General features: G+C 35.1%; 1 protein-coding gene across 3 annotated transcripts in view; it reads right to left on the bottom strand.

Moving 5' to 3' along the window:
• LOC111044931 (irregular chiasm C-roughest protein) overlaps positions 1-14,968 on the bottom strand; it is a 476,131-nt gene that overhangs the window by 146,214 nt on the left and 314,949 nt on the right. For all 3 annotated transcript variants that reach the window (XM_039424116.1, XM_039424117.1, XM_039424118.1), the window contains exon 2: positions 80-207. In XM_039424116.1, coding sequence (XP_039280050.1) covers positions 80-207 — 128 coding nt within the window. The remainder of the gene's footprint in view (positions 1-79; positions 208-14,968) is intronic.

Below are 14,968 nucleotides of genomic sequence, written 5' to 3'. Positions count from 1 at the left end.
ATTCACTTATTTAAGTCCCAATATAAATTTCAAACAAAGTGGGATTACTTTAAACTGTCGCATGCAAATGAAACCCTACCTTATTATCTTTCTGCCAGGAGCAGCTGCCTTTTTTGTTGAAAATTTTGCAGTCTAATTTGATATCCTCTCCTGGATTGACTTCTGAGTATACGGGCTGCTTATCGAATCTTTGCAAGCAGTCAGCTCCTGAGGAACAAAAAAGAAGCACATTAAGTCAAAAGGAGGGAAATATCTACAATACTATCTATTTATTAGATCGAAAACATCACAATGTTGGAAAGAAAAAGTAGACGCTAGCCCAAAACTCCTTCTCTCCTTTTCTTCCCGAACTCAGTTCATTATATTGTCCAAAGTAGGTTGAACTAATAGGAAACCAACAAACTGCATATAGATATCGCAAGTGGGAGTCGGTATTTCGAACATAGCGATTTCCTAATAGGTTGAGTGATTCGTAACTTTCGATAGATCAAATTTACGATAGCCAAACAATAAGTATTGTAATCTAGTCGACATTACTATAGAAGCATTGAAATATTTGATAAACAATATTAATAGTCATGTTTATTCGAAGCTAAAAATCAAATCCAGATACATTATACCCCAGGAACTATCAAATAGAAGACCTTCTTTATGAGTAGAGGACATAACTCACTAATTTAAAAAAGTTTTGTTATCAATGAGGAGTTCAGTTGTATTAAAGCTTAATGCACTTTAGTTATATACTACAAGAAATCTCTAATTGGTAAAATTTGCAATTCTTCTCTAAGTGATGATTAATCCTGTACGAATAAATTACAAATTAGAAGAGAATGTCATCTAATGTGAGATACTAGAGTTAGTTTCTAAGTACATTGCTTCAAAGTCCTTCTTTCTTGACAAGGAATTCAAAAGATGGAATAGAAAGATACACTGATCTATATGAAAACATCATTTCTCTTTCATGTTTGAAAAACATTTTATGCATATCCTATTATATTGAGCGAGCAATTCCGTATATTTGTATAGATTTTTATATCAGGTTATTTATGTTCAATGGATCTCGAAAACGGCTCTAACGATTTTCACGAAATTTGGAACATAGTAGGTTTATGATATGAGAATTCGATTGCACTAGGTCTCATCCTTGGGAAAACTCGCTGAATAACATTAAAGGATAATTCGTCCTTGGCTGAAACAGCTGTGGAAAGTAAAAAAGTGAGTGAGCGAGTGAGTATGTGAAAAATCAAAATATCGCATCCCCGAAATTCATAAGATGACATATAGCCAGCTGTGAGATATAAACACGATCATCATTTTAGAGAATTGTGTTCTGTTTATCAATAAATAAAAATAACAAGCGAAGCTCGGAGCCCCGATATTTTTATAATAAATGAAAAAATCTACTTGAATTTTATCAGCCATGTGAGAGTTTTATCATTCATAGAAAAGTTGTATGTCGGTGAGGTTGGCACCATACATGCATAGTGATTTTGAATCAGGCAAAACTGCTTCTTAGTTCCACATATAGATGCCGGCACTGATCAGAGCATAAGAACAAGGTCTATAAATACAGGTCATGACATAATCCCGTGATGCATTGCAAAATCGCCATTTTATGCGGTTCTAGTTGACCAATTTTCGAAATTATCAGCTCTTATCATTATAGATTGATCAACATGATGTCTTATTTTGTTATATTGTTCAAGAAATATTGCTTGGCTTTGAATTGTAAAATAAATTTTTCCAACAGAATAATAATATTTAGATTCAAAATAGGAACTGAATAGTTGATTTTTAGATTCTATTGATTAGGAACTTCAAACTGTTTTTGAGGTTAGCCTTTTGTCCCAATGCCTTATGAATCATGACAAGTTACAAGAATAAGAACAATTTTTAATAATAAGAAATTAATTATTGAACCATTTATTATTGATATTTCATTATTAAAAAATCGAGAACCTGAATTTACATATTATCTGAACCAGAATATTGTTTTTAAAAGCATAATGCATGATTTCGTTTATGAGCAGATTGGAATTTCAAATGTACCGCCATAAAGACCCCACATAATGGCCGCTCCATAAGTAACACGAGTGTCATGACCTGTATTTATAGACCTTACATAAGAAAACATCGTTATCTATACTGTACAATATGCCTCGATAGTATAGTTATATCCAATGCCTTGTAATCTCTCTTCAATGTATCGTCCAATGTATGAGCCACCATGACCGAAAGGATTAAAAATCACCATTAAAGTAAGAACAATTCAAATTCATGACTTGCGAAAAGTGAAAGTTTCAAACTAAGCAAAACATGTTCACGATTTAGTATTCAGCTTTTAGTTTTTATCAAAGTCAAAAACTCCAATCTGTATAAAGCTACTCCTTCGAAAAAGCGACTAAATTCTGAAAAGATTGGAAATACATTTGACATTCAACCCATTTGATATTTGCATCTCCATCGTAATGTAATTTCAGATCGAAAACAGTAATCGCATGAATAAAGTGGTCTGATCAAATCCGCAAGAGTTCTGAAACTCCGATGAGCTTTTAATCAACAACCAACTACAGTACTCTAGTGGAAACAGTGCACTAACAATGTTTGGTGGGTGGAAGGGCGAAGGGCGCACAATTCGCAGTCCATTTCATTGGCCGTCTCTAATTACCTTGAGCTGTAGTTGGGCTGACAATCGACCGACATTGCACTAAACGATGTCCTCCCCATCACAGTGGCTCCTCACTCTGGCTCCACACAATCTTTATCATCTGTTGCTCTTTGGTGATGCTCTCTCTATCTCCTTTCTCCTGCTTCATCACAATCTCTCTCTCTTCCATTCTTTATGTTCTGTATTCCTGCTTCATCTCCCTGTTATACTTCTTCTTCTCAACAGCCCCCATGGAATATTTTCTTTTCAACTCAACCTCATCATCCTCTTACATCTTGTATTTTTCATCATCAACATATTTCTTCACCTCCTGCACTTCCATTCTGGCTTTTATTCCCGCCTCTCCTCCCTCTCCTCATAATCCTCATTGAACCTTACTTCTATACCTTTTCAATCGAGTTCGTTACTGTTCTTGCTTCTTCCCTGTTACTCCTCTTCCTCCTTCTCTAAATCCACTGATCTGGTCAACTTTTCTTTAATATTCACATTTCTCCTTCCTCTTCTTTCCTTCTCCTCCTACAACTCTACTTCCTCCTCATACTTATCTTTCCAACCTTATTCTCCTTATCCTACTCATTTATTGTTCATATATGATGTCCCGTGTTTTGAATAGACACGTTAAACCGTCGGTCCCGGCTGCCTAGAAAGCAGTCAGAGGCCCTGAAATTGATCAGTTGCGACCTGAAAACTCTGACACCAGACCTGAGCCAGCCAGGTCACTAGATGTTATTATTATTATTTATATGATCGTCTTTCATCTTTCACTCCATCTCGATGTCCTTATATCTCCTTACAACAGGCTTCACTCCACTCAATATATTTCACACCTATCACCATGTCTTACTTCTCCTCTCTCCTCATCACCATTGATATATTCTACTTTTCTCACTTTCTCTTGGAGCTCTTCACAGCTCCTCCCATGTTATTTGCCACTTCATCTGCTTCCCAATCTCCTTCACAACCAACTCTGTGACACTGTCTCTTTCGAATATTCTCTCCTTTTCATGCTGTCCGTTGCCCCATTCCACTGTGGTTTGCGCCTCCCGATAAGGCCTGACTGTTGTTCAATTAGGATGTGTCCGGCACTCTGAGCGTGTTACAGTTGATAGCATCGCAGCCACCACTAAACGACTCTGAACTCCCTCTAATGGAGGTGTCGGTCGTCTGCTCCCATCTATATTCCGCTAATAACAACAAATTTTCCCCAATAAAATGCAGCCATCATCGCTTCTGATGGACCTCACCTAATTAGGTATGCAACAAATTCCTTATAAGACCTTGATGAAAATCATAATACATAAACTATATTTCTGAAAATGCTAAATATGAAATTTCCAAGTTAGTGGGACATTACTTCATTCATTAGAAGCTTCAAGGAAGATGGATTTTGAAAGTAAATGAATTCTTATTCACATAGAAAAACGATATTCCAATTTTGGCTCAAATAACAGAAAATGTAGATAAAAAATATCATTCTTACAAAAAATGACACAAATAACAGAGAATGAATAAATTTTCAAATATGAATGTCAAACTAGAAAGTATATATTTTGAAGATATTGAAGAAGCTTTAATCGCAATCTTCAGAGGAGTCCAAAAAAAGTATACAGACTTTGACAATGAATGGTCACGCACTGCCATTTCGTTTCAGACCGCCGTACGTAGCTTGAACAACGTCTTTTGAAAGACGTGTTAAGTAATTCATCCATTTCAAACAGGTATCGCATCGCTAACGCTAAATAATACGCGTCTCCAATCCTACGGTTTTCAACGTAGCCGTCGCTTCGTATCACGGGCAGCGTAATCGCTCTGAGCTAAACAAACTCGACCACAACTAAAAATTAGTGATCAAATACAAAAATAATGAGAAAATTATCTTCTTGTATGAACTGTTCATAGCTTGCGTATTAATACTAGCTGGGATAGGTGTCGTTTCGCCCAAAAACGCTAAAGCGTTAGAGGCTCTAGTTTGCATGCGGGCTACCCATGCTGCTCTACCCTTTGACAAAACATTGAACTACAACAATCATAGTTGAAAGTTCTTTTGTACTCTCTACTGTCAATTATTATCATACATTTTTTTGGACCCCTCCGTATAAAATATATGAAAACTAAACGGCTCTCAACCTGTGAAAGTCTCTGAAACTATGATTGGGAGATTTTAAGGGTCTCACTGCGAATCTTAATAATATATTTTTCGATTGAAAAGCTTAATAATCGCTGTGATATCTCATTTTTTGATCGTACATGATTAGTTGTAATTTGTTCACCAATAAATGTTGAACTGGAGAAACGTTGATGGTAGTATATAACGTTGATTCTATACGATATGGAAATACCTCATTGACGCGTGAAGGCAAATTAATGGCAAGAGGGAATTAATGATGAATACATTCTCCCTATCAAATATAACAATTTCCATTTAATCACATCACAAGTACCGCAAATTTAAAAATCAGAAGGAGAAATAGAAAGTCAACTTTCTAGATCAACAAGCATATAGCAATGGCTGAGCTATTTGGCTGAGCTGATTCAGACAAGAATATTCTAGAGCCAACATGACTTGTACAGTGACTTGTTTTTTACTAGAGCTTCATCATTACTGTATAACGGAGAAGGTTTTAATCAAGAGGAAATTGTATTTATCAATGAAAATGGTTTTATTAAAATGCTTCATGAAAATATAATTCTCATAAAAGACCAGGTACAGAAAAAATAGGAATTGAAATTAGTAGGTGTTTTAATTTCTTGAAATGCTTTCGCTTTGTTTAGCGAAACGTACGCTCTCTTCCTCGCTTCAACACTTCTTTAATCTAGTAAAAAGATAGAACTCAAAGGAGAGCATTCGCAAAGAAATCGTGAAGGAAACAAACGAAGTTGGACGTTCAGTTTAGTACAATACTTTAATGGATTACTGAAAAGTTTAATCTACTTTATTCGCAGTATCTGTTGAGTGAGTTCAATATACAGAGTGCATGCTCAATTACTTTCTTCTCAACTACTAAGAAAAGCTTACTAAGCCAGTTTTTTGCACAATATAGTACCAGTAAATTCAGTATTTCGTCTTGACAATGCGAATGAGGAAGAAACAGAATGTGTTATCTTGGGAGTAACATACATCCAATCCGTTTGGGTCCTTTTTGCTGACTAGGGGTGATAGGGAGATTGGAATACATCAACCAAGGATAAAGTTAACATGTCCCATTCGGGCTTTTTTAGTATTTTATATCTAAATAATTGAAATCTGCTATTCTTATATTAGAGCTTCTTTATCTGCTTATCTGGTTTCATCAAATCATGAACGAATTGATTATATTCTTTTGGGTTAATTCTTTTGTTGAAAAAACGTGGATACTTTGAAAATGCAAGTTCTGATAATATTTCATGTTTCGCACTTATTTATTCTTTTTTCAGAGACATTGGGAAAATAATCATTATCAGATCTATTCATTAGCCAAAATTATCAAAGGCATCATACAATTTCTTGCATAGAGAACATTTCATTTCGGTTCGAGAATAAGATATTTCAGTTCAATGGACAGTTTTCTGTCCTAGTTTCAAGGTTTAGACTGATAATCACTGCATTAATCACACTAAAGAGCTTGTTCATTGGGCAACGAAATTAATTCACTCATACATCCTTTTTCAGGATACAACAAAATAACACTGAAAGTTTATGAGAATTTCTTGTGATTCATCAGATGGATTATCAGGTGAATGCAATTTACTAAAATTTTCCATCAATTTGTAAGAGGGATATATCACACAGACTGGACGTTATATCAGTTGATTCAGGCACATCATAACATTATTCACAACTTTTACATCAATTTTCTTCCGTTATAACGTCTGTCTGTAAGTAATTACGGGTATTATTATTTAATTAATGCCATTTGTGATAGCAGATGCTTTGATAACGTTGGTATTACTAGTCAAGGAATTTCGAATTTTGATTCTGAATTAATCACACATACTATACATAGTTAACTATTAGGTTCTATGAAATCACATATAGTTATTACAAATTGCGGAGTTCAATCATCTATGCAACAGTCTATGAGCGAGTTCTGAGTATTTAGGGTCCCAATTATAAGAAAACTCCAATTAGCCAATCAAATTACTGAAAGTAATTCAAGGTCAACTCATATTCAAGATTCATCCAACAATTGGATTGGGAATCGCATGTAGATTTGTGCTACATGCAAGGAATAAGAATGAAGATTGATAGATTTATTTTGAAGATGATCGATGTTTGTTTTCGTAACAACAGGTGAGTGACATTCTTCGTTACAGAACATTGATTGTGAAATCCGTAAACAAGACTAATCAGCACGGGGGATGATAATGGGGATGTTTTCAACATTACATAAAAAATCAATCCTCAGTGATGGAATGTGATTCAGCTCATACATAAAACGAATGTAAATGATGAATGGTTTGGCAATCAATCAAAGGAACTGTCACAGCTGGAGAGCATACCATCTCAAAATGAACTATTCTGTTTCATGTATGCTCAACCCAAATGTTGATCGAATTCTCAGCCAATTGAATATTCAACATCACTCCATTATGAATGCCATCACCGACTTCGAAAATGACTAAGTTATCTTCAGTTTCATCATACTCTCTTGTTCATTGGCAGTTTCAAGTTTTAAAAGTATGCGATTCTGCGAAATATTACAAAATACAGTGGCCTATTTTCAAAGATTATCAATTTTTCAAGTGCATTCCGCCATAAATCCTTTATCTTTGAAAAATTCATTAAGGAATACTCGAACTGCTAAGGTACCTCAAAAATTACTTTATACCCGTGTTTGTTTAAACTTTAGATAAAATCACATGGTGATGATGATGATGATGATGATGATGATGATGATGATGATGATGATGATAATGATGGAGTGTTCTCTCCCATTCTCAATCTATCTTTTTCCACAATTCCCTCTATCAAATTCCTCTTTTTTCCATTATCTGCTTTCTACATGGAAAACCGTATTTTTTCTCATTATAACTTACGTCATGACTCACATTGGAGCCTGTGTTGTGTTACTTGTTTAGTATTTCACTAATTATCCAAGTTTTTCTCATATCATGCTAGAGTGAATAATAGTCAATTGATTTGAAAGTATAGATTTTGAGAATTTCAACGATCATTGACGAATTCTCTCATCCTCAAGAAGATATAATGCAATGTGTTTGAAAGTTGATTAATTATAGCTATAGTTAATTAATTTATTCATTTATTTGATTTACAAATCAATTGGAACTCTATAGCTTGATTCATTTATCAGACAATCGGAAAATGAATTTGTTTGATTGCCATCCAGGATATGGAAAGTCTACAGAACAAAAAATCATTATACAAAGTAGGAAGACAAGATTAAAAATGAGTGACCAATATTTGTAAAGCATCGAATGCAAGCAATTGATGTTGCTGTTGATCCATCCTTCCTCCTACTATAGAATCTTATGTAATTATTCATGAAAATCTTGATGTAGAGAAATAATGTTAACCTACTTTTCACTGGGAGTGATGATTAATTTTGTACTGGCATTTTCAGATGTTAGTCAGTATGAAGATGCTAACGATAGAGTAGGTATAATAAAATGTATCAAGTTGAGATCAAGGTTTTGGAGAGTATGCAGATCAGAAAAGTCGTTGAAGAAGTAGACACAGTAGCAATAGAAGCGAGAAAAGAGTCAGCCGATATTCGTCGGCAGTCATTGAGGTTGGCCATAGTCTAGCAGCACAGCTGTCTACCCTCGCTCGCCTCTAGCCACAGAATCTTTACGGCCACCTATATTAAAAGTGACGCGGCTGTAAAAGCGAGTTCACATAACGTGGCTGCCTCTCACTGAACACCCTGTGTCTCTTTCGGATATAATATCCATTCGCTCGTAAACCAATATTCGCGTTATCGCGACAATATCATTCTTATGCCGCTCCTTTTCTCCCTGTCTTTCAAAATGAACTACAGTTTATGAATCGTAAAAGGTTTTCTTCGGAATGCAGATGGTTGTAACATCAAGTCTGAATTTCGTCTACGCACTGAATGACTGAGAGATCTTGGAAGCAGGTGAAAGTTTATTTTATTTGTTGCAATAGTGTCTCTTTGCAATCTTTGGTTCGATAACAAAAATTGTATTGACTATCATACCTTCCGTAACAAATTGTGTCCTTGGAATTCATGGAGGAGAGTTATACTACATCAATACAACCTGGAGATAAAAAGAACTATTGATTTTGAGGAATTTTTGGATATTTGATTGGAAATGGAGTGGAATAGAATATAAGAATATTGGAAATAGAGTAGGCTATAATTGAGCAAAATCTAGTCAAATTATGAATTGTTTGGTGGCTTGAACATTCGATTTTCGCCATTTTCCATCCAATCATCCTCACAGAATTTTAATAAAAATATCTATGAATCGTTGCAATTTTGTTTTTTGATATATTGTAGAGGTATTCAAGAAACTTGTGAACAACTAACGTGTATTCGAACTTGAGATTTTACCAGTCCATTGAATTATACAAGGTGCTTATTCAAGGCACAGAGCCATAAAACTGCATTTTAAAAGTGACATACAATGAGATGATTTTTCAATATTCCAATTCATAAATTCGTTTTGCCGGCAACATTCTCCTAATCAATAGACTGATTCAAGTTCAGAAATTGAATGAGGGTGAAATACGATGAAATATATATTTGAATGTTGCATAAGCTACTATCATAATCATGCTAGGAACCTCCAAGTTTTTATTTTTATTCTTTGTTGTTCTTACTATCTTCATTTTTCGACATTCATTGAACTTCATGCTTTTTTGTTACAAAAAAGTACATTGTTTGAAAATAAAAATCTTATTCCTCCCCTTTCTTTATGAAGCCCAAATCCTTCCTGAATTGGAATCATTCGATTGTGTATTATGAAAACATGGAATGTTTGGAAAATGTTTCAATTGTAACTGTTATCGTAACTTCAACCATTTATGACGGAAAATTTCAAAACTCGAGCATAATAAATAGTTGTCACCTCGGAATGATGTAAGAGTGCGGTAAGCGGTTTTCGCTGGAACCGATTTGGTGAGTAAACCGAGCATTCGCATCCTCAAGATTGAAAATATTCTCAAGCCATATGAAATTGGGGCTCTTCTATCCTTCGGCAACAATATTTCAATATCACCTAAACATTCTCTTATAAAGAGAAGGACGCAACCAAGATATATTCCGTTTTCGCTCACTCCTTCATCCGCCTGATTTTTCTGCGCTGTAGCGACAAGCTTTATTTATGCGAAGCTGAGGATGGGAAGCACAAACATCACCTTCCCGCGAGACGAGTGCTTTATCCAGGATTTGTGCAAACCCCTTCGTCGAGAGAAATCCCCCTACTCACATGCAGATAACTCCTTCTCACATCACTCTCTCTCTCCATCTCCTGTGTCACTGGCAGAGACAAAAGTCTTATAAATTGATCATCTCATAATATTTTTCGTCTTGGAGACAATGTTCTCCACAAGAGACCAGTTCTTGAGAAGAGCGCCGAGACAAAGTAGTGCTTATGAATAACTCATCCACGTTGAAGGCCACATGCAAATTTGATAATGTATCTGCTCGAGTATTCATTCGTCTGTTTCTTTACAGATGAATTGTTTCCAATACGAAATCATTGCTCAATGGCACTCCAGGTATCTTGGAGGTTCTTTTTGAGGAATCGACATGAATGCAGATCAAGGCTTCAGCTCCAGCACCGTTATATTACTTGAAGAATTCAAATATTGTAAGATATTCCAGGATTTGAATGTGCCCTGAACTTGCCGTTTTCATCAAATATACAAAATCAATCCAATCAATTGAACTGCAGTTAGAAGCATACAGATCAAAACAAAATACTCTTATCTTGCATTCACCTCTATAACAGCGCATAATACACTAACGCTGTCAGTTGAAAATAAATGGACGAATAAACCCGGATTATCATTACAAAAAAACCTTAGACATGACACAATAATTGGGAAATGGCAAAGTTAGTAATCAATTTTCCCTCGAATAGATGAACAGTTTGTGGAGAAGAATGGTATACACTGAACTCAGAACTTGAGGATCAAGTCCCATATCACCTGACTTGCTGATACTCATAATCTCATAACTCTATATAGATAATATAAATACTTCTATATAGAAACTTCAGTCCTGCTGTACTATTACGGTATATAATCTTTCTTCCTTCAGAATCTAATAGTCATCATTGCTAATAACACAAAATTAGTTTGAATAACAGTTTTAGTTGCTTGTAGGTTCTTCAACGCAAGTTGAAAGCAGATTTAAGATACAATTGAGCGAGCGTGGCTAGCGAACGCTTGTCTTAAAAATCTCACAACTGCTTCAGAGACCATATAAAACTGTTGTACACACTTTTTTATCTATGACTCAAGCAAAGTATCACTGTCATTGCTGACTCGATGTAAGGTTAGAAATCAACAAACTGGCCTATATGGTGATAATACTAGTTATTAAAATAACAATATAGGTGAAGAGCTCCTTAGAGAGAGTGAACAGTGAACTCGAAATTGGAACTTGGAATACTGGAAACAGGACGAAATGAGAAATTGACGAATTGAAAACTTGACAAACTAAAAATATAACGTTCTGAAAACATGTTAAATTAAATACTTCATTTATTGAAAACTTGACTTGATGAATGATGATGCAACTAGCTTTGGAAACCGTGTTACAATGTTTGTTTCGTTCCATAATGTTCAAATCATTGAATAGTTTTGAAATTCCATTGTGGAAAGATCTGAAATGACCTGAAAGAAATGCCATGTTTGCATGCATTGATTGTGATGTTGTAATGTTTACATTATAAAATAGTACTAGATTAATTCACTCCGAGTATTGACTATGGCATCATTCTAGTAATACAAAATAGAATAGAATGTGTTTCCTAGTGTGTAATGATCGACGAACGAGTTGAAACAGCAAACAACAGTATGTCCCAATAGCAGCACTCACCGTTGGCGCTCAAATGAAGAAATTCTTGTCACAGCAAATGCTATCCTGTCCCTGGCGGCACTCCATCCACTATCCACGCTTGACATTTCGGCGGCAAGCAGACGAATGGCTTGCTGGCTGACGTCAACACCCACCAGCTGATGCCTCCTCACTCGAAGGAGGGTGGAAGAGAACGGAGAAGAAGAAATAGTAGAAGAAGAAAAAGGAAAAGGGAAAAGTAGAAAACATCTGTAATTTGTAGTTGTACAAGTCGCTTGTAGTAATTCGTTCACTGTCTGTTTTCCTTCCACTTCTTCTTTTGCTCCCCCCTTCTCATGATTTCTCCTCTCTTATCGGTCTCATCTATATATCTTTCTCTCGTTATTCATCTTCTTTCCTGTCTTATCATCGTTTCTTCCTCCGATTCCTTCTATCTGTTCTATCCATATCATTCTCTTTGCCCAGACTCTTTCTACTTCTCTTCCTCTTCCATCTTTTTCCTTCTCCAGTCATTCATCTGCTTCTTCTCCTTCTGTTCTCCCTCCTCCTCACCCCATCGGTAAAAACTCTCTCCTACCAAAGCCGCATTCTAAAAATTCATATATGATCATATATAATAAATTTTCTTACTAGACATATCTTCAATTTTACTCATATATTTTTACACTAAACTCCAGTACTCCTGTATAATGCTCCTCCTCCACCTTATTTTTCACGTTCTTCTTTTTAATACTTCATACCTTTCTATATTTTCCCTTAAGTCTATCTATACTCTTCTATCCTTCTCTATCTATCTTCCTCGTCACTAGCATATTATCTCGTTTGGAAATTCTGTTCCGATCATCTGGGATGCTTTATGCTGTCTACATCTGTTTTCTTTCTCCACTTTACAATCGTTTTCTTATTCCCACAGTCATCTTCTTCCCTTCATTTTCTCCCTTCGCTCATTCCTTACTGTTCCTTTAGACTCCTTATGTTTTCCACCACATCAAGACTAGGGACTGATTTATGTGTATGTAGGTGAGTGATGTAATGGAAGGGAGTGGGAAAGTAGGCGCGAGAAGGACGCTTTTGAACCCTGGGCTCCTGACTGGCCTGGCAGTAGACTCAGCCATTACTTTCAACAGCGGAGCTTGATTAAACCCATGGGTACGATCTCTATTATTTGTGTCAAATCAACGTCTTCCTCTACAAACTCCTTTTCCATTTCCTACGTATTCCCAACTTTTCCTCCATAAAGCTTCCTCCATCTCTTTCTTCTTCTCCTTCTATAATCTTCTTCTTTTTAAAATACAAATACAAAAACCAATGTATTTCCAATCTCAAAGTACAATCATATCAATCGATAATTATCTTAATTCATCGTATGACTTTCGATTCATTGTGAGAATACACAGAGACTCTTCCCAGCCGTATAACCAAGTATCTTCAATATTCAGGAAGCATGGTGAAAAACTTGAGAATAATTTTCATTAAATAATTGAAAAAATAATTATTTCATTATGAATACAAAAGTACCGCTGTATAAGATTGAAGCACATCAATCACAGAACATGGAAAATTTTAACGGGAATGTTGAACCATTCCAATAGACAAATTTCTGTGGAAATAGTGTATATCACGTCATTTGCAAATATCATTCATGTATAAAATTGTTTGTCAGTGCTTAAAAATCACAAAAGAACTGATAGATGAGGTAAAATCAATTTCGACTTTATAACTCAAGTTTTATAAAATCTAAATTTTGAAACAATTTTGCATACTGTATATTATATTTCAATAGATTTTCCCATGTAACGAAATATGTCCATGTCTCTTGGGAATAATCCACAAGAATATATTATCATGATGAATTTGTATCATATAATTATATTGACAAATACTCAAAAACAATTGATTTTGATGCCGATCGAAAGTTACTCGATGACCAAAAAGGAGAGTTATATTTGAATGAAATTGGATTTCTCCTCCATGATCGTGGACTTTTTCTGAGATTTTAAAGAGTGCCGGCTTTACATTTACTGTTATTTATATTTTCCGGTTTTTTCTCCTAGCAATATTCGATAAGAGACTTTCAGTTGAATTTCTCTACTCGGTATACAGCCGACCGTAGTTGATTATAAAATTGAGCTCAACCCTATATTGCATCTCTCCGGAAAAAAACAAAATATGGAGAAGATGGTGGAGTAGATATTTGAGGTAGGCCATGACAGGAAAGATAGGAATTTATGATAATGGACCAGCTGAGATGACAAAAGTAGTGAAATTCCAATTCCGTTCTGCAGATTATCTGGAAATAACGGCGTCTTGAAAGGGTGGTATGAGCGGTTTTATCCTGGAGCTTCTTGTCATCTTCCTGCAATTTTGTTTAAAGCCTTTACCGTAATCTACGTCAACGTGTTTTTCTTTTCTCTCCTACTCATCAAATGACTTCCATCATCACCATTATTCCCTTATTCTACCTCCTCTCACACTGAAATATCTATTCAAAATTCTCTATTTCATAGGAACAAACTGTCAATCTCTAAGCAAACCTTGATGATTGGTTGAAAGAATGAGATTTGAGAATTAATGTTCAAAATCTTATTCAGTTTTTCGATCATTTTCATTTTTGATCATGGATATATTATTTGAAATATTGGACTATTAGTTTATTATCCCGATAGAAATATTCGATATACGGTACCCAATAAGGGATCCTCCATCTTCTTGAATAATTCAGTATATAATAAAGTGGTTAAGTGAGTAGACATTACTGGCCAAACTATGCCAATTCACGAAATAAAAAATTCAATATCTCGGACTCCATTCTCCCGAGCATTTCATCAGACTGGAGTATGCAAATTCCTAAAGGATAAAATATAGGGATTAGGGGTGAGATGAATGAAATATCCTCGTCTTCTCTTATAAGATGTGTTTAAGTTTGGAAATTAAGATTCAGAAATGAATTTAGTAGTATACTGTTACAAACGACTATGATAACAGATATAATTTTTCATTCTCAAGGTAAATTCCAAGTCTCTGAAGAAATTTGTAGTAATCTCATCGGCTGAAGGGACATTATTCAATTATTCGAAGTGGTATTCTTCAAGAGGTGATGATTGAAAAAGCAATCTGAGAAATTCTTATTCCAATTATTCGTATTCCTTCAATCAATGAGGAAATCTGATTGAATAAAATTCTAATTAAAAGAGTCAATTGGAAACAATGAGAGTTCACCATAAGATTCTAGACAAGAGCTGAGGAACCGGCCTTATAGCTGACTGAGATGATTTGGTTCATTGAGTTCAATCAGTACTTTCTGGAAAAC

The sequence above is a fragment of the Nilaparvata lugens genome, chromosome 3 (assembly GCF_014356525.2).
Source record: "Nilaparvata lugens isolate BPH chromosome 3, ASM1435652v1, whole genome shotgun sequence".
Classification (NCBI taxonomy): domain Eukaryota; kingdom Metazoa; phylum Arthropoda; class Insecta; order Hemiptera; family Delphacidae; genus Nilaparvata; species Nilaparvata lugens.
The sequence above is the reverse complement of the archived record's forward strand: the minus strand, read 5'-3'. Positions and strand labels throughout refer to the sequence as shown.